Below are 27,892 nucleotides of genomic sequence, written 5' to 3' on the forward strand. Positions count from 1 at the left end.
TATGTTTTATATCTTATTTCAGTGAATGACAATTTGTTTTCAGAGAAGAGCAAAATGGAGATGTCCCTGGAAGGATTAGTATGTGGTGGTGGGGAAGAAAGGAGATAAGTGAAGCCACTAATGAATAAGGTATCATTTATTAGAAGCCGCATATAGTATTCTCATTCTTGGTCTGTATATCACTTAAGATACAAGGTCTGATTGAAAGTAATGGGACTTAATAAAACTTTCTTGGGCTATCAGCCATGTCAGGTTGTTACTTATCTCTTACTATCTGTTCGCCTAGCTGTTGGTGGCAGAAACCAACCTCTGAAAGGGGAACTTGCCACCTCCTGATATGATAATTTTTGCTTGATGGTATCACTAAGGTCTTTCACTGTGGCAGTACAAGATTAATCAGTGTTTCTTGCAGTTCCAGGACACATGCCATAATCTTATTAGAAGATATCTGGGCCTGAAATATAAGTTGCAATGAGGGTCCCTCTCACTCCCACCCCATGGTTTGTTTAATTTTCAGATTACAATGGTATTCTTTATTTACTTCATGATCCATTAATAAGCTCATATCACATGGAATCAGTTCATAGGATAATTAGTGAAATGAATCATAAAATATGTGGAAGTGGTCATGGCCTAATGTAAGTTACTAACTTGACAATTACCTGGCAGGTCTGAGAAAACCATGAAAACGTCAAACTGGTATTTGGACCAAGCACATCCAGAATACAAAGTATGGTTGTTACCCACTTGACCATGTTCAGTATGGCCCCATGGGTGAACTCCTGTTTCATCAATTGTCACCATTTTTATAAAATAAAGTACCAAATTCTTCTGATATTGTCAAATCAGTATCTGTCTGAAGTCAGCATTCTTAGTACCCAATGCGAGCTAGATTTTAATTAGGCCCCATAATATATAATGAAAGTGAAAACATCTGTATATCATACAAGTGATATAAAAACCTGCCTGGCCAAGTCTTGGATGACCATTGAAATACTAGTTATATTCTCCAAAGCAAGTCTATCAATTGGCCGCATGTCTTTTCGTAATAGCATTATAGAAACGTTTACGTTCGAGTGGATGTGGGTTAACGTGAATAGGTTGTAAGTCGTGTGATGGTTCACGAAACTTTTTGTCTTCGCCTTTTAACCACCTGACACGACTGGTAGCCCGACATAACTTTATCATCTTTAGAATTGTTACACCGTTTATTCTTTTTGTTAATTACAGACGATTAGCTGAAAGACACTGCATCCACCATTAGCCCCAAAAGCAAAAACGGCACAACCCTCTGAAACGTCGGCTTATTACCTAAAGACCACACGGCACAACCAACTCCGAACAGAGAAAATGTTGCCGCCACCTTCAGTGCTGATGGTGGAAGCACGATGTTCCTCTGTAACCAAAACACTACACAGAGGGGGGAAAAAAGTATCTTCGTAAAACAGCATGAATGAGCCATGCCTTAGGAACCACATTGCTAAAACGTGGTAACCACAGATGACAAACCATAATTAGCAGCATACATGTAATTTTGGTGTAATTTCATGTCCATAATGTCACCCTTTCATGCAACAACCCGTGTAATGTGTACATAATTCCCATGCAGCTTCTCGTTTTCCTGTCTATATTCTTTTTAGGATAATCCCTGCTTTTTAAATAACTTCACTTCAGAAAGAGTATTCCATTCTTTTAATTTCATACGAAAGGAGCATGTTCCACAAGTTGGGTTGAAATGTTATATAACATTTAATAATTAATAAGGCATAATATTCTGTGTGATTGCACGACTTAAGTATTTACCAGCAAGAAAATAAAGAAGGAATTATACGTAACCATATTCTAGGAAACATATGGTTGTGGTATTTCGAAATGCTGAGATCGCTAGAAAATGAAATACAATTCTAAGAACATGACTTATCATCCGTAGATTACTATTTTTTGGTTCAGAGATGGAAACATAAACTCCGTCGGTTTTACAGCGCCAGATTTTAGTTGGTGCCCCTGTTTTTCGCGTTCCGTGGCTAACCGGGAAGCAGTTTCCCGCAGTTTTAATGGTTATGGTGTTGCGCGTCGTTCTTTGACATGGCTTTGTAGTAGCTCATTTATTGTGAACATTAAGAACGTGCCAATGTTATATCCATTTCATGTGTATTTTTATGTCAGAATTATTATTTGGCGAACAATGAATCTTACAGGAATTTGCGTTTGTGATTAATTTCCGGTGGCAACTAAATCAGCGTTTACAATTCGTCAGGGATCTAGTGTTGTATTTGCAGTGAGATAGTTTGTTGTACGATGGCTGTAGTGCAGCGTGGTTTGTTAAAGTGTTACGTTTTGTATTCACAGTAGTCGTATTGATCATATTATCAAAATAATGATTCAGTTAATAGTTACATATATCAGCGTTTTGTAACTTGGGCCTTTGCAATTAAATTTGTAGATAAGATTAGGAATGGCATCTTTCGGAAATAATTCATTGAATTGGATGTAATCTGCATTTCAGGCTTTAAATGACTGGCTAATCATTCACTGTCATCATAATGCCTCACGACATTGTTTACCCACAAGGTTGTCGTCCTGTAACGGATGACTTGGGGCCAGATGAACTTATACGACGACTTAAGGTTAAAGCATTTTAATATACCTTCAGTTCTTTATTGTTATGATGTTTATGCGGAATTATAGATTATTTGATAATTTTAAGTTTGAACACATTACAGTTATGCTACGTAACTGCAGAAGCGCATTATTAGTTGTGCTTAATGTTATAAAGCAATGTGTTTAAGTCAACAAAGGTTCACTTTTTTGTGTTAGGAAATTTTAGATTTATACACGTTACAGTTATGATGCGAGGTAAGTGTAAATCACATTGTTAATGTTGCTTAATTTTGTAAGGCAATATGTCTAAATCAGCAAAGGTTCACATTTGTAATGTTAGGAATTACATTATGTACCCCCGATTTGTTTAGACCTTGGCTCATACTCTGCAAGCAATGGGGCAGGACGAGGGAATGTATCAACAGTACATACCATTGGCACTTCATCTTGCCGAAGATCATTTCTTGATGCATCAAAGTAAAGATGTCCAGCTATTAATTGCGTGTTGTATTGCTGATGTTCTAAGAGTTTATGCACCAGAAGCCCCTTATAAGGATCCAGAGCAGGTTAAGGTATGTAGCTCGGTTATACTTGTAGGATATTGTTCAGTAATTTGGTAGACCTAAAGGAATGGAGGCATTGTATGTGCATTTATGCCATGTATTCCAAACCCTGTGACATTTCCGCCTACCAGTGCCTCCCTCCCTTTCAGTTGCAGCATATCTAATCCAGATACCACCCATATGGCAGTTAAAATGCAACTTTGTCATAATATGATAGACACATATTGTTGAGAGCTTCTTATAGGTTATTGATCGAATGAAAATAATGAGATTTTGTGGTTTATTAACTTATCAGAAGATCCAGACCTTCAGGTAATCAAATATGAGTGGTGTGTGTAACAAGTGCAAAGTTTTTATCTTCACATGGGACAGATTAACATAGATAGATTATGTTTTGAAGATTTCTGTCTTCTGGGTTGTTGCACCGTGTAGTCTGGTCGATGCTAACCAACGTTTCAGAGGTCATACTGCCTCCGTCATCAGGGCGATGAAACGTTTGTTAGCATCGACCAGACTACACTGCACAACAACCCAGAAGACAGAAATCTTCATACTCACCGCTGTGAAAACCTCAAATCTTACACAGCTTATGTTTTTATGGTCCTCCTGAGTTTGATTAAATCAGATATTTTTGTGAAGTGTGCGATGTATAAATAACATAGATAATCTATGTAACATGAGACATGAAGCAGTAGAACCCTTAGGAATAAGAAAAGGGAATATCTGAAAAGCAAAATTATCAAACTTGAGACAAATAGTAAGGACAAAAATATCAGAGATCTGTACAGAGGCAAAAAATGATTTCAAGAAAGGATATCAACCTAAGACTAATTTGGTAAAGGATGATAATGACAATTTACTTGCAGAACCAATCAAAATATTGACTAGGTGGAAACATTTCTTTAACCAGTTAGACAGTTTAAAATACATATGGCTGGACTGTTAGTGCCAGAAACTAGTTTAGATGAAGTTGAACTAGCCATTGGAAAGTTGGAAAGTTATAAATCTCCATCAGAATTAATTAAATCAGTTGGCAAAAAGTTACATATGAGAATCTATAAGTGCAACCAATTAATATGGAATAAGGAAGAGATCCATAATTATTCCTATTCATAAGAAGGGGACAGGACTGACTGTGGCAATTACCATAGAATTTCTTTACTAACAATCTCATTCAAAATTCTATCAAAAATTTCTCTGGCGAGATTAACTCCATATGTGAATGAAATTGTTGGGGTTCATCAGTGTGGGTTCAGATGTAACAGATTAACAATTTATCAGATATTTTGCATCTGCCAGATACTAGAGAAAAATGGGAGTGCAGTGGGACCGTACACCAGTTCATAGATTTCTAAAAAGCCTATGACTTTGTTAAGAGAGAAGTGTTGTACAATATTCTCATTGGATTTGGTATACCAAAGAATCTAGTGAGTCTAATAAAATGTACGTACATGAAACCTCTAGCAAAATTTATATAGGTAAATATTTATCTGACTCATTTTCCATCAAGAACTGTCTGAAAGAAGGAGATGCTTTTATCTCCATTGCTCTTAAACTTTGCGCTAGAATATGCCATCAGGAAAGTCTGAGATAGGCAGGAGGGTTTGCAATTGAATGGGACACATCAGCTATTGGAGAATAAATTCTGGAAATATTTTGTCTTCTCATCTGATTTCTAAGAACCTGCCTGTTGTTTTGTATGGGTGTGAAATATGGTCTCTCACTCTGAGGGAGGAACACAGATTGCAGGTGTTTGAGAATAGTGTGTTGAGGAGGATATTTGGGCCTAGGAGAGAAGACGATGGGGTATGGAGAAAATTGCATAATGATGACCTTAAAAATTTGTACTCCTTCCCAAATATTGTTAGGGTGATTGAGTCAAGAAGAATGACATGTGGCACACATGGATGGGGCAAGAGGTGTGTACTGGGTATTGGTCGGGAAGCATGAGGGGAAGAGACCACTGGGGAGACCTAGACGTAGGTGGGAGGATAATCTCAGGCAGGATCTGTGGGAGATAGGAGTTGAAGGAGACTGAATTTTGTTGACCCAGGACAGGGTCCGGTGGAGGGCTTTGGTTAATTCTGTGATGAGCCTTCAGGTTCCGTAAGCCATCTAGTTAGTTGTGTGATGTATAAATATATATCATTTTCCTTTACATGTGTTCAGTTTATGTTAATGGACACTATCTCATGAAAAATATTAATAAGTATGATTAAACTGAATTTGCTGCTCAGGTAGTGGAGCAGATTATAAAATTAGCAGCAATACTGACAAAGGAAAGTGAAACAATTGTTTGATGAATGATGTGGAACACTTAGTCACAACACTCTTGGGCATGGAGTTTATAAGATGATTTGCAAACACTGTGAAGAGGCATACCAGGCTTATAATTCCTTGCTGAATGAAAGTAAATTATGAAATATATACATAGTGTAACAGTTTGGTGAATTCACCAGAATTTTACCTTTGACCTGACACCAAGGTTTTGAGGAGAATATTTGGACATGAGAGAGAATTAGTGACAGGAAGCAGGAGAAAATTGCATAATATTGTAATTCTAATCCTCACCAGATATTATAAACTAACTTAACTAGCTCAATGGAGCAGAGTCCTTCTTGAGAATGTAATAGGACTCTCAGCTGTTGTCTGTTCATTCTTACTTCATTTGTAACAGAAACAAACCAGTTTAAAACCTTGTACCTTATGTTATGGTGATTGGTGCTGTAGTTCACACTCCTTTTGTTTCTGCCCAATACAGGACAGTCTGTTAATTTAAAAATCTATTAAAGAATAAAGCTACAGGTTTTCCTGGTGATTTTAGTTGAGCAGCAAGAATTACAGTGATGATAAACTAATTTACGCTATCATTTATTTACATCACTAATAATTTAGTTTCTGTTAGGTAAGGGTTAGCTGCCTTCAATATTTGAATCCATGTCGGAAGACTGAGGCTGTCCATTGTTGCGTATTTCTGCATCACCCATGTTTATAACAAGCTGATAACCATATTATCAGTGAGCCAGTTAATCTTCCTCATCCTTTCTTCCTCCTTAGTGATGTGATCAATAACAGCTTGTGATCTCTGGGGTGTAATTTGTGATTATGCAGAATTGACAAGGCTGAACAGTAACAAAACTTGATTGTTTTATTGTGTCTTGCAATGTAACCATTTTCCTGACTCCAATCAAGTTCAGATTACAATAAAATGACAGCAATCTTGCTTCTACATAACCTGCTTTGTTGGCAAGATCATCAGTAATGCATAGTGTCTGCCTTGAAAACTTAGAAATCAACTGCTTATTTTCATGAACAGACTGTAATTCACACATGCATATTGTAACTGGAAAATAATTGATATAATGGTTAATATCTTGATTATTTTATAGTGAAGGTAATATGGGTGTGTTGTTAATTCATACGTAATTGTCCTCTATACAGATTCACAAAACATACCAAGACATGGATACTGATACCAGGGACTATTTCTTTACGTCACATATAGCCTGACAGGCAACTGCCCAATGAGAGCACCAGTTTCGTGTGTTTGTTTACCCCAGGATTGAAGTAAGAATGAACAGAGTGTAGTCACAAAATTTCCCACCTTTTATAGAACCTGTACGTTCATTACTGTGTCTCATCCAGAGCCAAATTAATCCAATCAACACCCTCCAGACCTGTTAGGATGCTCAAACAAAGGATGAGGTGGGTAGGACGTATAGCACATATAGGGGAAATGTGGAATTTGCACAGAAAGCCTGAAGGGTAAAGAACACTCATAAAACCTAGATAAGGCTTGGTATATAATATTAAAATTGGATATAGGGTAGGAGGATGTGGACTGAATTCCTGTGACTTATAGTAGAGACCAGTGGTGGGATGTGTGTTTCTGCATGCATTCTTTGTACTATATCATTTTTAATGCTCCTAGATGTTCACATAGTTTGATGATGACATTAACTTCACAAAAAGAAAACATGTAGTGTGCATTGCAGTCCTTCAGTAATGTCACAAATAATAAGGTATGTTTGAGTATTTCTGCTTTGCTCTTCAATTTCTTTGTCAATATATGATGTTGAGAGGATAAAATAATTTGAAATAAGAGGGCCTTGACTTCATGTTTTTATATTACTAACTGTTTATTGTATGCAGTATATCTAAATATTTGCCTTAATTTATTATTTTTAGAGAAAAGTTACAATATATGTAGAGATTTGTCATTATTTATTAATTTTGGGGAAATATTTTTCAGTTGAAACTTTACAAGTCATGTTTTCCTAATATGTTTAGGTAACATGATTAATGAAATACAATTTATCTTGTGGGCTGGCATCCTGGACTTTGGCGCAGTTTGGAATTATTTTAGTTGCTCATAGTTATAGGAGTTACAAATTATTATTATTATTATTATTATTGAAACAAAAGTTACATTTTTTTAAAGATTTACTACCATACATCTTATTCTCATTGGATATGGTGTACCAATGAAACTAGTTGTGCTAATTTTATGTGCAATTTTAAATACCAAATAATGAATAGAAAAGTATTATATTGTTATTTTTGGGTGAGCCGGGGTAGCTCAGTCAGTATAGCACGGTTGGGGCATGATGCTGACCATTCACCTCCGTCTAGTGCTGAGGTCAAGAATGAGTAGGAGCTATATTTCCTCCCCCCCAAGTGCCTTAATGGCGTATAGTGGGGCAGCTTTAGCTTTTACGTTTATTGTGTTATTTTTTATTTTGCAGTGGTGCAATGAAGAAAATATTCTGTTTGTTGATATTTATGACAATTTTGGTGGTTCTTAATACACGTAGAGGGATATGAATGAGTTGTGTGACCTTTTTGGTGAATGCACATCTGTGTGTTAGCCACTGTACAGTACAAACACATCTTTCTCTATATGTTGCTGGTAACAAAACTGATTTTTGCTCCAGTCTTAACCAAAATTCTTATCAGATAGATGATAAATGAATGGATGAATTGTATAAGCTACAGTGGTTATTTGATGTCAAATTATATGAGTTTATGATTACATTTGGTGAACATTAAATAATGTGGAGAAAGTGGTCATGGCCTATTTTAAGGTACTATCCTGGCATTTTCCTGAAGAGAGGAAAACCTTGAGAAAACAGCACCTATTATCTTATGTCTTGTTGACATTGGAACTAATTTCAGATTTTACTTTTCAGACAATATTCCTCTTCTTGATCAAGCAGTTATCGGGCCTGAAAGATCCAAAAGATCCAGCTTTCAAACGGTATTTCTACCTGCTGGAGAATTTGGCTTATGTCAAGAGCTTTAATATGTGTTTTGAGCTAGAGGACTGTCAAGAGATCTTTTGTGCTCTTTTCTCCCTCATGTTTAAGATTGTCAAGTAAGTGTTAACTCTTCTCCCTCATATGTATAATTAAGTTACAAGTTCTAGCTTCTGATTTCATTAATAGCATTTATTCTAAATTGCTGAAATTTTCAGTAAATGCAGCTGAAGTACCACCAGTTGACAGTTAAAGGATGGTCCTGTTTTATGGAGACTTAAGATTTGTATGAAATGTAATTTCAGAAATGTTAGGTGTTGAACATGAAGTTTAGGAACCATTGGGTGGTGTTTGTGGTTGTCTGTGATATTAAGAACAACTAAATATATTTTTACTACACTTTGCGCTTTTATACTTCTGTGTCACATGTAACATGGTTATAAGATAGTGTTTATTTTTTATCGTGTGAAGGGGTAGTATATTGTTTCAGATGTTATATATAAATTATTACAAATGTGAGTACTGCAGTAGGCACTTGTCTTTCAGATTAGATTTAATTATTATTTGTGTTCTTTCAAAAGTTTGCAGCAAATTGGAAAGTATGAATACACTTGTATTATCTGCAATGATTCTCACTCAGGATTCCTTGAATTAATTCTAAATGTACATTAACTAGGCTTTCCTAATTTTATAATTTTTGTTGCAGTGATGAACATTCTGGTAAAGTTAAGAGCTTTATGCTAGATGTACTGTGTCCACTCATAACTGAATCTGATATAGTGTCCAATGAACTATTGGATATTATTCTGATGAATGTAGTGGAACCTAACAAGTCACAACGAAAGAATGCATATCTCCTTGCTAAGGAGCTAGTGGTGAAGTGTAGTGACACACTTGAACCATATATACAAACAGTATGTATCAAACTTTACCAAAATTATACTTTTTACATCATATGATGTAGGTATATGAGAAAATAGCTAAGAAAACTGTGGTTGCATAATTTGCATTACCTTGTTGTGCAGAATAACTTCATGTTGACCTCTTTTTTTCCAAGTATTTTCAGTGTGTATTTACAATACAAGTGTGATTTCTAATTGAAAATGTATTTGTGTTATTGTAGTTCTTCAATCATGTGTTAATCCTGGGTAAAGAAGAAAAGGGACTTGGGATCTGTGGGAAAGTATATGACCTCATATATGAGCTCAACCACATATGTCCCAGTGTCCTCCTTGCAGTTTTGCCACAGCTTGAATGCAAGCTAAAATCAGCCCAAGAGGCTGAACGGTTGGGTGCAGTTGCACTGTTGGCAAGGATGTTTAGTGAGAGAGATTCTAACCTTGCAAGACACCATACACAACTGTGGAAAGCCTTTCTTGGAAGGTGAAACTCAGTTTTTAATCTTTGATATTTAACATTGTGTTGAGAGCAAGATTTCGTTGCTGTTTAATTATAGAAATTAATTTGATTAGATTGTTTCTTTTGTCAGCGTGTAAGGAATAGATGTAATATTATGTTTTGTAGCCTGTTGTGTGGTTGAAAGAAAGGTAAGCTTATGCTGTGTTTGTTACTGTTGTGTTTATTTATTTGCTATATATATGTATATATGCCCTGGGCTCATTCTGAGTAGATGCATGAAAATTGTTACAAAACAGTGCATAAATAACATTTAATTCTGTTCCTTTTTATTGGACTTGGTTCAGTGACATTAATGTAGATGTTACATTTTCATAGGAATTAATATTGGATATATAACATTTAATTTTTTCCTTTTTATTGAACCAGGTTCAATGACATCAGTGTTGCCATCCGAACAAAATGTGTACAGTATTCAATGCATTTCCTTCTTAACCATCCTGAGTTACGCCGTGACATCACTGAAACACTGAAGATGCGGCAACATGACTCAGAGGAGAATGTTCGTTATGAGGTTGTCATGGCAATAGTGACAACAGCGAGGCGTGATTTTGAAGTTGTTTCAGATAGTGAAGATCTTCTTGAATTTGTCAAGGAGAGGACACTTGATAAGAAGGTTGTTATTTTTACTTCATTAGTTACTTTCTTTGTTTTGAACTTTATCCATTGTCTTATTTAGCCTTAATAATTACTGTATTTTGAAGGATGGATCTTTCTTCATCCTCAGGTAAAAGAGGGGGAAGACACCCATTCTTTTGGATCTGGTATAGATCTGAGCTATTCCCAATGTCTCTGTTTCCCCCTACATGAAAATGAACGTTGTGATTTTTTAGAGTTCTAAAAAATGTTTATAACTTAAAAGAGCTAATGTTGGACAAAGTATAAAAAAAGTTGTAGGTTTATACCGTCCCAAAAGACATTCATTGAGGAACTGAGTGTTGTATGAGGAGACTGCTGAAAGATAACATTTGTGCTGTTTGATTTTATGGAGTGAGAAAGCAATATTATGTGAATTAATGTATGAGTTTGCCCACATGTCTCATTTAAATGTTGCATACAGTAAATAAAAATATATCAAAAAATGTATATCACCAGTATGGAGAGAAAGTCTGTTATTAGTGTTTTATCATTTGGTGAATCACACTTGTAATTATTACGTGATACAGGTAATGTGTGTTCTATATATTATTTGTATGATTTTATGTTTTTGTTCTTGCATTTGATGAATTATTTAAAACAAGTGATGATCCCCTTAGTCTTTTAACATTTCTTGTTTATTTAAAGGTGATCAGATAGTTTGTTCATGCAGTTACGTTATTTAATTTTGCATCTCCTCTCCTTACCATACATGTCTGTTTATTTATTCAATTAAACTTATGGTAATATGACATCATTTTCTTACATTTTCTGATTAATAAATTTAGAAAATAAATTAAGTCATCTGTCATTTCTTAGCTTCTGTGATATCTTGTGTGAATTTGTATGTTTGAAATTAACATTGTGGAAAATTTTAATTCTTTTTTCCTTCCCCCAGTTTAAGATACGAAAGGAAGCCATGTCAGGTTTGGCAATGATTTATAAGAAGCACCTAAATGATTCAGATGTACCACAAGCAACAAAAAAAGCTGTTACATGGATTAAGGATAAAATTCTTCATGGCTACTACATGACTGGCATGGAAGACAGGTACAGTAGTTTTTTTATAATTCTAACCATAATGTTTTACATGTTCTCTTAACTGGAAGCAAATCTGTGTTACACAACATGCATAATATTTTTTCCAGTTTTACTCATCTAAACACATATGTACACACGTATGCATGTACATCTAGATTGTGCAAGATGATTTTCAATTGCATGGACATTTGGCCATAACTTGTCTTAATGGAATTGAACTGGTGCCTTTCCAGGTTTTAAATATTTTTCATATCACTATTTTTAACTACCATTAGTTGCCAACTAACTCCTTGGTGTGTGGTAGGGTGTTGGTGTTGGGGGGGGGGAGGTGTTTTCAGAAGTTGATAGTTGCCCAGCAGTTCAAATTTCTTGTGTTCAACAGTCCTAAATGTTCATTGCTGTGTTCACAAGGGCCTGCGAGTGGTCCATGCCCTGAGCCAGAGGAATCCAGTCCAGACCCTGTTTATATAAAATCCATTTTAATATTATCTTCCCATGTATACCTAGGTTTTCTGAGTTTTCGTGGCCCTTCAGGATATCCAACCAAAATGTTATGCACATTTCTCATCTCTCCTATATTTAAATCTTGACTTGATCATCCTAATAATCTATGGAAAGTACAAATTATGAAGCTCCATTTCTATCGTTTTTTTCCAACTTCATATCACTTCATCCCTATTAGTTCCCAATATTCTTCTCAGCACCTTGTTGTCAAACACCCTAAAGCTGTGTTCTTCTCTACATGTAAGAGACCAAATTTTAACCTGCATGAAAGAAAAGGTAAAATTATGGTTTTTAATATGTTATTTTTTATGTTTGTAGATGTCTGTCAGAGAGACAAAAGATTCTGAACTGTATGCTAGCATTTGTTACTTGATCTTCAAGTTTTGTTGGCTTAGATTTGTTTTTTTAATCTTGCAGGTTATTAGTGGAGAGGTTATTAAACACTTGTTTGGTCCCATTCCAACTTCCTGCAGAAGAACGCATGAAAAAATTATATCACTTGCTAGGAACAATTGATGAAAATGCCACAAAGGCTTTTATTGAGCTCCAGAAACACCAGCTAGCGTAAGTAAAGTTGACATGTCATTTTATCGACCTTATGGTGGAATTGATTTTCCATTAATAATATCATCTTTGGTGTATTTTTATCCTCACAGAGTGGATAAAATGAATGTGCAATGGAAAAATTATGCCTGTATACTTTTTTCATCACTGAAACTACCTCTGCTGTCCCTGCATATTAATAATTTTGAAATAAATTTTCTTTTGCAGTGTACGTCGTAGTGTTTCAGAATGGCTGGAGCTCCATCGGCGACCACATTCTGCCGAGCGTGACAAAGACATGGCTGCACGAGTCACTGTACTATCACGATTTCTGCCTGAGCCTGTAAAAGCACAGGAGTTCCTTACGAAATTTTCAGTTCATCTTATGCGAGACTCTGCATTACTGCAGGGGATGGAGACGATTGTAAGGCCAGATATTAGCTGCAAAGATTGTGCTGACACAACGGTAGGTTGAGATGTTATAATGGTTGCCGTCATTTTTCACCAGCATTTTGGTGAATACACATACGTACCTTTATGTGATTGTATGCAGATGAAATGAAGTAAGCATGCACATGTATGTTTTTTAACTTTGCTTCTGCCATTGACCATATATATTTACATTTGTTTCAATTTGGTTTCATACATCTGTTCATCTTTGATTGATCACTGAAACCAGTTGGTAACTAAATTTTCTGGTTATGAAGTAAATAAAACAGTCCACCATTAATATTAAATTTTCTTGCTTTAGCCATGGTGATGTGTAACTAGTATGTGCATCTTGTGAAAATCTGTTTTAAATTCTTACCACTTTAAATTGGGTAATGTGTTCATTGTGAGGAATTAGGTGTAATGTTGTGGGTCACCTTTTCTTGTTGCTTATTGAAGTCTTCAAATTGTGGATGAACTCCACTGTTAATGGTTCAGCAGACATCGTGACATTTTGTAAATTGAAGGCTTAAAATACGTTCACTTGGAATTAAAATATTAATAAATTAATTCCTTATTTTAAATGTTTCTTTAAAACTGTAATCTCGAAGAAATCAAATTGTGGATACTATACAGAGAAATCTATTTCATTTCAGAGTCTTGTTCTGAAGAAATTAGGTCAGCCTGTGATGACTAACTTATACTATAATACAGTCAAAATGCTGCTTGAGAGAATATCTTCTGTCATGGTGGATCATCAGGCTCTTAAGGTAATTGTATTATTTGCTCCTCTTCTAATTTTAGTCATCACATTGCTCAGTGCTTCCTATGTGAGGAACTGCAACTTGAGTTCACAATTTCTTTGCATTCATTATTTAGTTTTATCATATCTACACTATATCACCTGTCTTGGACATCATTTGGCGACTGACTTAGCATTTTTCAAACATCTTGTTATGCGAGTTGTACAGTCTCATACATGACATGATCTTGCATTATCTTGCAGTGTTATAACAGTAATAAGTCTTATTGATGTTCAGAATTTGTGTGTGATATATTCCACTGTGTTTTCTATAAATAATTAAGTCCATCTACCATGTTACTTTTTTCTTCCCCCATATTTCAGTTGCTTGTTGGTTATATAGAAGACTGTTTAAAGGGTGGAAATCTCATAGAAGAGGTTGGACTTCATCCAAATACAGCAGGAGAGAGAGGTCTGAAACTCTTGGTGGTGAGTACATAATTACCTAATTAGTACCAGGTATGGTCTTTGTGAAGTGATCAAAGTAAAGCAATACAAATTTGCAAATAAAAGGTATGTGTGTTGTTGAACAGTGAATCTCACTTTATCATCTTGTTAGTACTGCTGTACGTGTGTAATTTATGCAATTCGTAAATAAAACATTATGTGTAAACTACTGTCGTCAAAACCCTTTATCTGAATCTTATGTCTGAAATGTGTGGTTTATAAAATATGCTGTGACCACTATTTTTGTAGAGTATAAGTTTACACATTGAATAAAGGTTGAAAAATGAATTTATAATAATGAGTAAATTATGTTACATTTTTACCTGTGTAAGTAGAGTTATGTATAGTAATTTGTTATAACAATGGGAACCAATGGAGCAAACTGGACACAGCTGGCAGGCTTCTGTGAGCACGGTGATGAACCTTTGGGTTCCATAAAGAAAGTGGGCTATTCTTTGACAAGCCTAGTATACAGTCAACTTTTCAAAGAATATCCTGCACCATAGAGCGTGAGTGAGAATTTGTTACAACAAAAGTAAAATAATAATGAATACAGTGATTATGAAAAATGAGGTTGTGATGGTGCTCTTGTGAAGAGCACGGCTATAAATATATGTTGTATTGAACACAGCTATAAATGTATTGAAACATAATTATGTATTTTCTTCAGAAATTTTTCCAGGTTGAAATTGACAAGCATTTGTATAATTCATTAACTAATGCTCTAGGAATGATTTTAATGTCTGATTCATATTGTTTCTTGTTAAGTGGACTGTAACATAATCTTTGGAATTTGTTGGTAATACCACTAATGACCTTGTGTAATAATTTTTAATGTGTTCTCTAAAGACATTTTTATTCATTTTATATGGTATTATTGCTAGTACTGTGTGACCTGGCAGTTTAGAACGAAACAAATCCTACAGAAATGTGGTTTGTTTTTCAGATGTTTTAGTCATGCTGTATGAACTTAATGGGGTTATATAGCATTGAATGGGATGCGATAGGATGATTATGAAATTTGAGTTGGGAGGATGCCAAACATCTTTTAAGGCACTACCTGGCTTTTGTGTATGGGCCTGTGGAAGACCATAAGTCTTTGAATGGCATCGAGTATTTCCCAGATCTAAATCAGGCATGTTTCTGCATGTCAGTATGATCAGTCCAGTAAAACACACACACATACATATTTAGCATTTTTACATATTACTAATGTTCTTTTTTTTTTTTCTTCCTCATAGATGCTGTCTTTTGTTTTTCCTTGTCATTTTCTTCATGAAGATGTTCTTCGTCATCTTGCTTCATTTCTGAGCATGGAAGATGAGACAGTGGCACCATTAGTTCTATCTGTTCTCACCTTCCTTGGCAAATACAAACCAATAGGTAAATATAATGTGTGTAGTTCTTGTTTTCTTTCCACCTGGAAGCATGGAAAGTGTACATATTTTGAACTTTCATTATTTTGGGTATTTGGGACTTTGTCATAAAGTTGTTGGTGTTGAAATATTATTGTGTGGTAATTTTGAATACTTTTTCTATTTTATTTGCCTTTTGACAAATGTTTTAAATTGTACTGCACTATATGCATTGTACATCATACAGTAGGGCACCGCATATACGGCAGGTTAGGGACCAGACCCCCGCCGAAAAGCGGATCTTTGCCTTTTTTCAATTGCAAATGCATATCAAAGCCTAATAAGATGTTTACACTATCATGTAGTAAGTGCACAATAGCGCTAGGCCTAAGAAAACGATATGAAAGTAAAATGAATATCAGTAGTAGCTGTAAACAGACTGAATCAGCGACGAGAAAATGGCGCTGGACGCACTTCTCTGACTCAGCTGTTGATAATGTGGGGCATATGCACGCAATTGAAAAGCGCCGTATTAGCGGATCGCCGAAAAGCGGGGCCGTACTGTACTGTAAAAATTATGTACTAATTGACATGAAGTGTAGTACTGAAGGTCACACCATGTCACAGAACCCATGCAGGTGTCTTCAAGAATATGTGTAGGAAATTGCTACTGTAATGAATACTGCTGTTGTCAGAATTTCCAGCAAACATCACACTCGTCTGGATATCCTGCATATTTTGAGACAGTTTTTCCTGATTTCTGACATTGCATGAAATAGTCTTCTTATTTGTGAGATTTGAGGTTCTCACAGTGGTGAGGATGGCGTACTTGTTCAGGGTTTTTACACCATCTAGACTTATAGGTAGATAAAAGCATATCAGAGAAATAGACTGTCTCCATCTTCAGAGATGAAGATGGTGACAGTATGTTTCTCTGAAATGTTGGTACCTTCCTACAAATATACATAATATAAAAACCAAGAACAGCATTGTCAATGATCTATTCCATGCCAGGTTTTTCATATTTTAAAGAAAAGTGTTTCTTTTATGGATAAATATTTCTTCTTACTGTATTATGATATTGATTATATCTTTAATTTTCAGATAATTTTTATATCAAGTGATTTGAATAGTAGATTTTATAACTTTTTTTTTGTTTGTTGCTGCAGGTGAGCAGTTTGGGGACCTTATGCGTGAGCTGGTACCTGTTTGTAAACAGTTTGCTGTAACAGGTACAACAAAACAAGCAAAACAGGCCATCCGCTGTCTGTATGTTAATCTTGCACATGGGCAGGATGCAGTGTTTTCAGAAATTTTAGAGGTAAGAGCTTTGTGAGTAGAATCATCATTTTCTCTCTTCCTGTTATACATTTGCATCACATTTCAGAAATGCTTATTCATTTCCAGTAGAGGGCTGTCATTTCATTTGTTATGCACATTTGTCTTGATAGTTTGTAGGTAATATTATATTAATACATTACTCAGCACCTAATACTGGGATACTGGGAACGACCCGTTCTTCAAGTGCCTGAGCACTGCAGGTCCCAACTTTTTGTTGGCTCGATCAATAGTCATTCGGTAGGACTCCTTGGACAAGGGATTGGCCCGTCACAAAGCCTCTACCTGTACACAGGACAGCACAACACAGAAATACGTGGACAAACATCCATGGCTTGAGTGGGATTCGAACCCAAGGTCCCAGCGACCAAGCGGCACAAGGCCCACGCCTCAGACCGTGCGATCACTGCGGACTCCTCTCAGCACCTAATACCAGTGTATATTGATGTAATTTGATGTTGATAAAGCTCACACTTAAAAAGTATCAGTGTGCTCTATTTGTTGGGGATCTCTATGTTTTCCACAAAATGATTGTACACTCTAAGGGACAGCAACTATAATCAGTGTCCATAGGCAATCCTTACTTTCCTGTAGTCTTTGTTTACTTTGTCTGTTCAAGAGTTTTATAATTAGAAGTATATCAGCTAATGAATTTCCAAATTTTGAAACTATCCCTGTAGCTGCAGCTTCTGATTTTTTTTTTGGATTACAATACCTTTTATTTATTTTTTAATTTAAGTTTGTTACAGTGTTAATGGAAATTTTATGCTTGTTGTCTAACTATTAAGAGTTTGATTTTTCTGTTTAGAATTTTTATGTTTATGTAATGTTTTATATTGCATTTATTTGCTGGCGATGTTTTTCAAATTATAAATCTTGTGCAATATGTGTTAACTGTTTCAGAGAATCAAAGAAAATTTGAATCCCAGTTCAGAACACTTCAGGACAGCTATTGTTGCTTTGGGCCATGTTGCATACAACTTACCTGACAAATATCCAGTCCACATAAAGAACATAGTCTCTCGAAAGGTAATGCTTTTTTAAGGTCCATTCATGTAATGGGTAGTTAATCTTGCATTGTATTTTTTCATATTGCATGGTTAAAGTACCTACAGAAAAGGAGTTGTACCAGCTTTTCTTTCAGATTTACATACAAATGACTGTTCACCCAGTTTGATGATTCTCTCATTAAGAAATATACATAATTGAAAATCAATTGCATCAGTGGTACCTGTATGAGATTGTGGCTTAGATAATCTGTAACCCTAATGGAAAAGGATTGTGTAATCTGTTTATTGCTCAATTTCTCTTCTTTGTTTGCATACCTAACTTGTTTTAAATTGCATAATCTCACATCTTTGTTTTATACTAAATTTGTCTTAAAAACTTTATATTTTAAATACTTTTTTCAGCTATATTCTATGTTATCATTCTTCCCCCACACACAATATTAGGCCTGTTGAGATATTTTGCAAATATTACAAAGAGAGTCCTTCCATGTTTCAGATGTCTTCCTAAACTCCTTTTTTTTCTTTTGGGCGACTTTTTAAATGCTTTTTAGAATCCTGTCAGGAATTATTGCGTCTGCATTCTTTCCAGTTTCTTTTGGTTTCTGTTTGTTCTACTATTTGTGAAATTTATTGTTTTGTTTCAGTTCCTTAATTTTGTTATGGTCCAGTAGGGTGTGTCCTGCAGTCCCCATCATGTTGATCTTTATCTTCTCATTAGTTCTTCATGTTGTCCATGATTTATTACCATAAGATAATACTAGTCTGACAAGTATCTGATAAACTCATATTGCTGTATACCTAGAGACTGTTGGTGGTTAGAAAATCTGACTTATTATCACTTGTGTGTGTGTGTGTACTTTGATTGTAGATTTCATTTTGATTGTGTATTTAGTTTTGTATGTCATTTGATATTTAATTTATTTTGGCTTACAGGTTGTAAAAGAGTTGTTGGTGAAAGAGACTGGAATTAGTTCAGATGTCTTAAGTAGTGATGTAGAATGGTGCAGAGAGGATGAGCTGCCTGAAGAAACTCGATGTAAGGTGAGTAAGAAGAGTCAGCTTTTTGTCACTGTGTAGTTGCTAACTTTCTTTGTTATTTGAAGGGCAGGTCTGAGGAGCCCTCTTCACCTGGCCTTCCTGTGTACTGACCCTGGAAGGGGCCTTTTTTAAATTAAATTTGTTCTGCTTGTGATATTGAATACTCAAATTTCTTTAAAAAAATACAAAGAAATTAATGTTATTCATATGTCACCAGCTTGAAGGACTGAAGACTATGGCACGGTGGCTTCTTGGACTGAAAGCTGATGAACTGTCAGCACAGAAGACTTTCAGGATGTTGAATGCATTTATTGTTAATCAGGGTGACTTGCTTCAGCAGGGAAAACTTAGGTATGTTTGACGCTATGTGTGTGTATATATGTATTTATTTACATATTCGTATTATACTTTTTTGTATTCTGTGATACCTATATAATAAAATGGAATTGCTTTGAAATCCTATTTTTAAGGTTGTTATGAGAAATGGCAGATTAGCACTTTGAAATGAATAAAATCTTAATCTGAAGAAATTGATGAATTTGAAGAACTGACCTATGACCATAAAAATTAAGGTGTAATTAATTGCAACCCAAGATAGCAGTTTCCCTAGAAGATTTAAGGGTTCATTTGTTGGAACTAATTTTAGTGATTATTTTTTGTGATACAAATGTTACTTACATGTTATTTCTTTTAATGCAGTAAAGCAGAGTTGGCATGGCTTCGGTTAGGAGCTGGCTGTGCTATGCTTAAAATTTGTGAACAGAAAGGAGTGGGTGACCAGTTCAATGCAGAACAGTTTTACCATTTATCTCTCCTGATGACTGTAAGATTTTTATTTTGTTAATTGCTGCATATTGTAATTTTTATAGTACAATGAAACCTATCTAATAATGATCTTGAATTAAATGGAAATCTGCATTATCAAGAAATGTCTGTGGTCCTAGAAGTGTATTAAGAAATACCAACTTAAATTTACCTGTAATAGCACGTGTTTGACACAGAAACAGTGATTTACCAGAAAATATTCTGCTTAAACATTTATTGCTTTCTGTTCATATAATTGTCTTGTATATTACTTCCTGGAATTTATCAGAACATTTCTTGTTATAAATGGATCAAAATTACTGTAAGTTTATCCATTGATAAAATGTTTGCATAACACTCTTAAGTACTGAAGAAAGTAAAAAAAAAACTGTAAGTGATTACAGATCACTAATTGGGCGGTATACACATGTAGCATGAATTTGACATGTATTTTGGATCATAAATATTTTAGTACATGGGATGATTACTACTTTGTTTTCTATGTGAAGAAGGAAATGCCTGTGTTGTGTGTAAACCTCTCCAAAATGGAGAAATGTTTAGATGGCTTGAGATTCATTATAAGCAGGTTTTACTGTATTGCACTTTTGAGATATTTTTAGTGCGATAAATTGACCACTAGTTTAGTTACAGTTTTCATAATATATTACAATGTGAGGGTATCATTTGAATTTATATGTACAGTGTATTTCGTATAGTGTTATATTTTAAAGAGCAATGTTATACAGTTTTAATTCTTATAAAATCTGTAACATATGTTTAGTAAACTGTTCCTTTCCTTCTCTCTCTTTTCTTGTCAAGTCCTTTTTGTTATAAAGTGTGTAATTAATAGAATGATTATGTTGGCAGGATGAAATTCCACAAGTGCGTGAAATCTTTGCAGCCAAGTTGCACAAAGGTTTGAGCAAAGGAATTCCGAACAACAGATGTCTGCCACTTGACTTTATGGGTTACTATGCCCTCGCAGGCCAGGAGCAAGACAAGAGAATTAAGGCTCAGATTCGTCAGCACATGGTGTCAGATATCAACAAACGAAGAGAGTACATCAAAACACTGCCTGTTTGGTCTACGGGAGGTATGAATTAACATGAAATTTGTGTCACTATATTAAATTCTGGGTCAATACAACTAATACAATGAATGTTAAACTATATCACCATTTACTGTTGTGTTTGAATCACAGGTCCAACTGAAAGGGGCATGGGCCAGCTGGCACACATTCTTCCTGACTACATGCTAGTTTTTGCAGTGCCAGTTCTAGCTCATGATCCAGACTTTACCTCTAATGAAGATGTGGAGCAGCTTACCAGGGTGCGGCAGTGTCTCTGGTTCATACTTGAACCTCTTATGACAAAAAATGAGTTTTACTGCTTTGGTTTCTACAAAAATCTTATTGAACGTATGAAGAACCATAAAGATGCTCTTAAAGGGGAAGATGATAGCATGAATCACGTAAGTTTAGAAAGATTTGTTTTGTTGTAAATCTGTTCCTTATCATATTGTATTCATGGTAGTCCTGGCCACCAAATCAGACATCTCATGAACAGAAAACAGAAGTTGTAATTATTACACCAATACAATTGGAGCAAATCTGATAGTAAACTGTATTGTGTTGTGCATTTTGTTAAACTAAGGGTTGTAGCACCTTATATTCTGGTAGATATTGTTGTATGTTTCAAAGGAATATTATCACCCTGGTTATGATGGCAGTAAGCTTCTCTGAAACATCAATGTCTACCAAATTTCACAGTGCTACATTTAAGAATACAGCCATTTACATACTCATTGCTGTGAGAACTTTGAATCTTATCTGCACACAATGATTGTATTTATCTAATATCTAGTTTTAAATTTTCAGTTTGAATATTCATGGCAAGTCTTATTGATACTACTTTCATTTCTGTAATAATTCATGCTACATTTTTAATTTTTTGTGCATTTTATTCCACAGAAACTCTGGGCTGTGTGTGACTTGGCCATGGGTCTAGTCCTTTCTAAGACGACAAATTATGAAATGAAAGAGTTCCCTGCTGACACAAGAGTTCCAACCATGTACTTTCGTCGTCACGAAGATGCCCTTTGGGTTAATGCAAAATCTTATCTGCCACCTGAAATGCAAGTAAGACTAATAAGGTCTTCCATATTCAGTACGAGGTGCGATCGGAAAGTTTCTAGACTGCGCCTATAAAAACCCGTACACTTATCTCAGGTATTAAATTCATCCATCACCCTCGAAGTAGTTCCCCTGGGAGTGAACACAACGATCCCAGCGCCGCTGCCAAGCCTGGAAGCATCCCTGGAAATCTTTCTTTGTCAGCCTGTCAAGCACCATCTGCGATTCTGCCTGAATCTCTTCTATCGTCTCAAATCTCCTTCCCTTTAGCTGAATTTTCATCTTTGGGAAGAGGAAGAAGTCACACGGCGAATAAGGAGGGTGCGGGATGACGGCCATGGTGTTTGAGGCCAAAAACTGCCGAACTTTGAGGGCGGTGAGTGCTGGTGCGTTGTCATGATGTGTCACATGTGGAGTTCTTCCTTTAGAATCAGCTGACAGGTCCCATAGCCTATCCCAACAATGTCGCACAAGTCGTTGATGGTACGATGTCGATCTTCGTGAATGGCCTGCCGAATCTTCGTAACATTTTCGGGCGTTGTGCTCGAAGATGGTCGTCCAGAACGCTCGTCATCATCGACAGAGGTTCGGCCATTTTTAAAACGTGAATGCCACACAAAAGTTTGTGCACGACCCATTGCGGACTCCCCAAATGCTTGCTTTGGCATTTCATAGGTTTCCGTAGCCGTTTTGGCTAGTCTTTGGCTAAATTTGATGCACACGCCATTCCAAAATCGCAGGAGGGTTGGTGTAATGCACTACCAAAACGCCCGTAACTAAGAAACAAATGCTAATTCGATGATGCCGGCTGGCACACTGATTCACTATGAATGTATACCGCACCCCCTAAAGGCAGAAGCTCGTACTACATCCGGTTCGCCCGCTATTGACACAGTCTTGAAACTTTCCGATCGCACCTCGTATATGCTTAAAAAAACTGAGAATGTAGCATTACAATTTGAAGTACTAGTGCCCACCATTGATGTTGCAAATATAGCAGGCTTATTTCTTCCATCACCACTATCATCTTTGTTCTCATCAGACTCATCTAATTGTGCCAACTTTTCATGTAACATCTAAGTCACAGACTACACCTCACATTTTCCAGTAGGGTTATCATATTAAACATTTCCATGGGATACTTCTGGTAGCAACTGAAGCATCATCATCATTATCATCTTCCATAGCATCTAAATCATCTTCAGTTTCATTGTTACGTGCTTCAGAACTGGTTCTGATGGTTTAAATCAAACCCACATTTCTTAAAACAGGTTTTGATAGTGAAACTGGTTATGTAGCAAGCTTCTGCCATGAAATGAAGTGCATTTAGCTCATACATTCATTAGTGTTGCATAATATTGACATGTATTTTGTAGGTGCATGCCCCCAAAATGAAGCCAGGCTTACCGTTATCTATGGTAGACACCAGTACAGGTGGAGTGAAGTTGATCACACGTGGGAAAATGAGAGGTCGAGCTTTGAAGCATCAGCAAGGTGTTGGTATCAATGAAACTGATGTCAAGGTGAGTATACAGTGTAACCACAATAGAACAAGTATGACCTGTAACAAGAACTTTGTTATAGCAAGCAAAATAATTGGCACCATCTATTACTTACTGTTACATTTATGGAAAATGCATATAGTGAGAGCTTTATTTGGCATCTTTGTCATAATTAGTGACTTATAACCAACAGGGTAGTTACTTTTTGCACTGATTACATACACTTTTCTTCTGAAGTTATTTATAGGTGGCAGATCATAAACATACCATTGACCTACACTTTGCACCTTTGTAGTTAAGAATCAGAATTTGTGGTACACTTTCCAAATTTTTGCCATTGAGAGATATCTTATCATATGACATTCTCCACTGCAGCACATACATTTTTCTTTCTACCACCAACTATGTGTTTAAATGATGTTTTAAACCTGAAATAAGCAGTGTTATTGGCAACACTGCTTGACACTCCACTTTGTAATGCATATCACAACAAAGATGTTTGGGAACTGCTGCAGCTCCAGATTATGGTGTCATCATGTTGTTTAATGAGGAAAAATAACTCTTTTCCAATAATGCATGTGTTTAAATGATTTGCTGAGGCCTGTGGCTAAATTCAAAGTAACCAGTGACCAGTATTGACAATATTTGCTGGCTGACACTGTCTCATAATGAATGTCACAGCAAAGATGTATGGAAACTTTTGCTTACTTTATTGTTTGGATAGTGAATTAAAGTTGTAGATTTTTCTTTGTTTTAAATTAGAAAATGTTTAGTCCTAATTATTGGAATGAAACAGAAGTGTTTAGACTCAAATGCAAAGTGTGAAATAATAAATCTCTTTGAAGTTGTTGGCTTATCAAAGAGCAAAATAGGAAAACTATGAATTGACTATTATTGTTCTGTGTTTTAAAGAACAATGGCAAAATATGATCAGCTCAAAACCAGTTATTTCAGTTGTGGCATTCAAATCCAGTCTGTAACATAGCTTATCATATGTACATTTGTTTAACTTTCTGTATTATATTTGTCATGGAATTTTCATACAGGTTGACATGTTTATTCACACATGTATATGGCAAATTACGAGCATAATGTGGTTGTGACTTGTAAGCATGCAGCAAATGGTGGGCGGGACTTATGCCTTTATTGAATTGATCCTCATAGGTAGTTGGTTGTGAATGCAAGAGGTTATGTAAATATGAGAAAATCCTTTATTCCTTGGTTCTGACAATGGTAAAGATGTGAACATTGAATAAAAATATTTATATCTGTGTTTCCATGGTATCCACATCAGTAAATAATTAATATTGCCATTACCACATTATTATTTTTTTTAAATGTTGCTGCCATTTTGTTTCATGCATTATTAAAAGTTGGAAAATGGACTTGAAGTTAGTGAATGAATGAATGAATGATTGATTGATTGAATGAATAAGCTGGGGTGGGCAGATAATGACCCTAGCACAGGTGCCCCGCAAATAGAGCCAGACTTTAAAAAGTGATAAAATCCAAGCTTTCACAGACCATAGATGAAGCATTGCTAAGTCAAATCATGTATTGATGTAGATTGGTTTAGGGCTTCCATGCTTGTGTTGACTACCCTTTACCATTTGGAAATATTTGTTTACTGTGTGGCCCATTGTAATTCTGGCATGGCAAGTGTTGGGCTGCTTGAAAGTGACAGTTAAGTATTCACTAATGGTTTATTATTTTGATGAGCTGAAGATATGATGAAAAGTTAATACATTTTTGTAATTTTCAGATATACAAATGGTGAAAATCATTGATTCAGGAAACATGGCTAGTCCAGACAGTTAACTTTCTACTCAAGTACAGTTTTAATGTTCTGGCCAGGATCTTCTGAGCTACTTAGTGAATTTAAGTGAGACTGGTGTAAATTGTACTTGTTGGTGAACTTGCAGAAATGGCAGTAGAATATGCCTTTTTTACTCTTCTTTAAAATATAGGAATTTTATTGAGGGTATTTCATAATGAAATTGTCTAATTATCTTATTCATATTTGCATGCTGCAGGAAGAAGGCATGTTGGAGTGTATTGATGCAGAGGTTAGTTGTGTATAAGGGTTTTGTATTAACTTTTTAAGTGCTATGTTTTTTTAAATTTAAATATAACTATATTGCAACTACTAAATATTCTTCACCTTTAAAAATACATATTTTCGGTGAACTGTGACAGGCACTAACCACATTCCAGATACAGCAGATGCAAAAAGTTCTTTTGTTTGTCACTGTAATTTCTTATGGCTTTTATAATCTGTCTTGGCACTATAATGGTTGAAGAATGTGATATTAAGATCTTGTAATATTCTGTTTCTGTTGATTTTTCAGTAATATTTTTATATCCAACATGATCATTATTTTGAAACTCAGTCTTTGTTTTGGTATTTTGTTACTATCAGAAGAATAACCAATGGCATCCCTACTTCTGATATTAACTTTTTAATAGAGGTATTTCATTTGTTGTATTGTGTTTCATGTGGCTGGAGCAGCCTTCTGAGGCATCAGAAACAAAAATCCAGTTGCCGGGCATGGAGGAAGAGGTAAGCCATTTGAAGTCATAAGTAGTTGTTTGATGTAAAATATGCAGAACTTTACTTTTGCAATGAAGGAAAAAGTGCCTATCATTTCTGTCAAAATGAATGAAATGGATCACTCATGACTTGTATTTATGTGGCATACAACCAGTTCAGATAAAAAGTTGTCATATTAGTTTGCTTCTTTAATGGAGTGTAGTGTAAGAAACTTGGATTAAATGTAGCCTTAATGTTATTTGTATCTGTGTTGGACAATTATGAAGTGTGGCTTTGTCAAAAAGAGGTGTTTTAATGATTTTTTCTGTCATATTTTTAGCATATAATATTAATGTGAGTCAAATGTTACTTAGTTTTAAAATTGACTCTGCTATCTACCTAATTGTTATGGGCTCTCACCGGTAGCATGGTCTCAGGTTGTGTGAACTGCATTGGAACAGCAGTCCAGTTTGTCACTTTACATATTCATTGGAGCATAGTGTACTTCACACAGAAGATTTAGAATGGGTTCTGTACTGCATGGGGCCACATTCACATTCTTTTACTTATTGGTGTGCTTGGTTATAAATGATGACAGTTTATTGAACTTAATGAGAGTTTATTAAAAATGTTTTTAATTAAAGATTACAAACAGATTTGCCTGTTACTCAGCCATTTTCTTTAACAGAATTCTTGACTTATTATTATTATTTGCTTCAGTTTAGACAGTAACTTGTATATTTTGCAGGGTGGTACATTTTACAAAAATGTAGTTGGCTGCATATTGTCTGCTGGCTATGGATTGAGAACCCCTGCTTGTCACTTGATATAATCATTTCATGTTATGTACATTTTTATGCAATATTCGGAAGAATGATTGCCAGTACTAATATTGGTTATTGTTATAGGCTTTTGGAACCCTGTCTTAGCAAACCTTGTAAAATATAGTATGATTTATACTGTTAGAGTTATTACCTTTCTTTTTACTTTCTTACATTACTCTTCTCTAAATTATTTTTATTTCTGTAGTTTATTATCTGCTGTCATTCATATTATTATTATTATATTATTTACCATTCATCAGATATAGTAAAGTAGTAAAGCGTCCCACTAACGCCATGTAGGCACATTGGGGGAGTGGAGGTATAGCTCCTACTCTTTCTTGACCTCGGCACTGGATGGGGGTGAGTGGTCAGCAGCATGCCCCGGCCGGCTTTACACCCTGGAAAGGACCTGGTACGCATTGGATAGGAGGCTGGGTGGGCCCCAGAGCCGGTCTGGACGCAGAGGCTAGAGGAAAAATCCACTGCTCCCGTCGGGGATCGAACCCCGGTTGTCCAGCCCGTAGCTAGTCACTATACTGACTGAGCTATCCCGGCTCGCATCAGACATAACTCTGGGTTTAATGGTTTAGTGGTATGTTACTGCAATAAACAACCAGCTGGACTGTGCATGTGCCATGCAACATAGCTGTTAAAGGTTATTTATTAAATATAATGACTGGAGAGTCTTTAATACCATAAACATTTTCCATGCAACTTAAAAACTCTCAAAGATGTACTTGCAGTTCTTTTTCCCCCCTACAGTGTGGATCAGAGTGTGATGAGCCCCCACCAAAGAGAGCAGTGCTTGAACACCAACATAAATTGGAGCCCATGTGAACATTGCATCTTGGGTAGTCTGCAGCAAGTGGATGGACTAGTTTGGCACACAGGCACACTACAGGCAATGGGCATCAGAATTACTGAAAGGGAAAGCATATTTATGCTGTTTATATCTATGTTGTTCCTTTGTTACTTGAAACTTGGTCTAACATCCCAGCCAGCTGTTTATTAAAGAGCACCATATATGAATTAGGGCAGTTGTTGGCATGTCACAAGTAAGGGACTCTCTTCTGTATAAATTGAAGGTGAATAAGTAGCCAAATTGGACTCAAAATGAAAGTAT

The 27,892-nt window shown here is 35.7% G+C and overlaps 1 protein-coding gene across 6 annotated transcripts; it reads left to right on the top strand.

Annotated features, from left to right (window-relative positions):
- The first annotated feature begins 2,002 nt into the window (after window positions 1-2,002).
- pds5 (cohesin associated factor B pds5) lies at window positions 2,003-27,750 on the top strand. Of its 6 annotated transcripts, none has more exons than XM_022079771.2 (25): window positions 2,005-2,329; window positions 2,507-2,627; window positions 2,973-3,173; window positions 8,354-8,538; window positions 9,126-9,333; window positions 9,543-9,802; window positions 10,205-10,451; window positions 11,370-11,521; window positions 12,434-12,580; window positions 12,788-13,025; window positions 13,645-13,758; window positions 14,115-14,219; window positions 15,479-15,620; window positions 16,762-16,913; window positions 17,834-17,959; window positions 18,874-18,981; window positions 19,196-19,329; window positions 19,678-19,801; window positions 20,650-20,875; window positions 20,984-21,252; window positions 21,752-21,919; window positions 23,290-23,436; window positions 25,449-25,481; window positions 25,925-25,975; window positions 27,532-27,750. In XM_022079771.2, exons 2-25 carry the CDS (start codon window positions 2,544-2,546, stop codon window positions 27,604-27,606), a joined length of 3,696 nt encoding a protein of 1,231 aa, XP_021935463.1. In that variant the 5' UTR covers window positions 2,005-2,329; window positions 2,507-2,543; the 3' UTR covers window positions 27,607-27,750. The 6 variants fall into 6 exon arrangements, with proteins under 6 accessions (XP_087198913.1, XP_021935463.1, XP_021935464.1 ...); XM_022079772.2 differs by having other exon boundaries at window positions 2,005-2,317; XM_087342785.1 differs by having other exon boundaries at window positions 2,005-2,627.
- The last annotated feature ends 142 nt before the right edge of the window (window positions 27,751-27,892 follow it).

This window comes from Zootermopsis nevadensis, unplaced genomic scaffold, assembly GCF_977971745.1.
Source record: "Zootermopsis nevadensis isolate Lab colony 2312 unplaced genomic scaffold, Znev_1.0 Znev_ptg000004l, whole genome shotgun sequence".
Lineage (NCBI taxonomy): Eukaryota > Metazoa > Arthropoda > Insecta > Blattodea > Termopsidae > Zootermopsis > Zootermopsis nevadensis.

Excerpts from the sequence above, each read along its gene's own strand:
- pds5 (XM_087342785.1), top strand. The coding sequence starts at position 2,544 with ATGCCTCACGACATTGTTTACCCACAAGGTTGTCGTCCTGTAACGGAT. Across the intron at positions 13,026-13,644 it reads AAGATTGTGCTGACACAACG|AGTCTTGTTCTGAAGAAATT; the intron begins GTAGGTTGAGAT and ends ATTTCATTTCAG. Across the intron at positions 20,876-20,983 it reads GCCTGTTTGGTCTACGGGAG|GTCCAACTGAAAGGGGCATG; the intron begins GTATGAATTAAC and ends TTTGAATCACAG.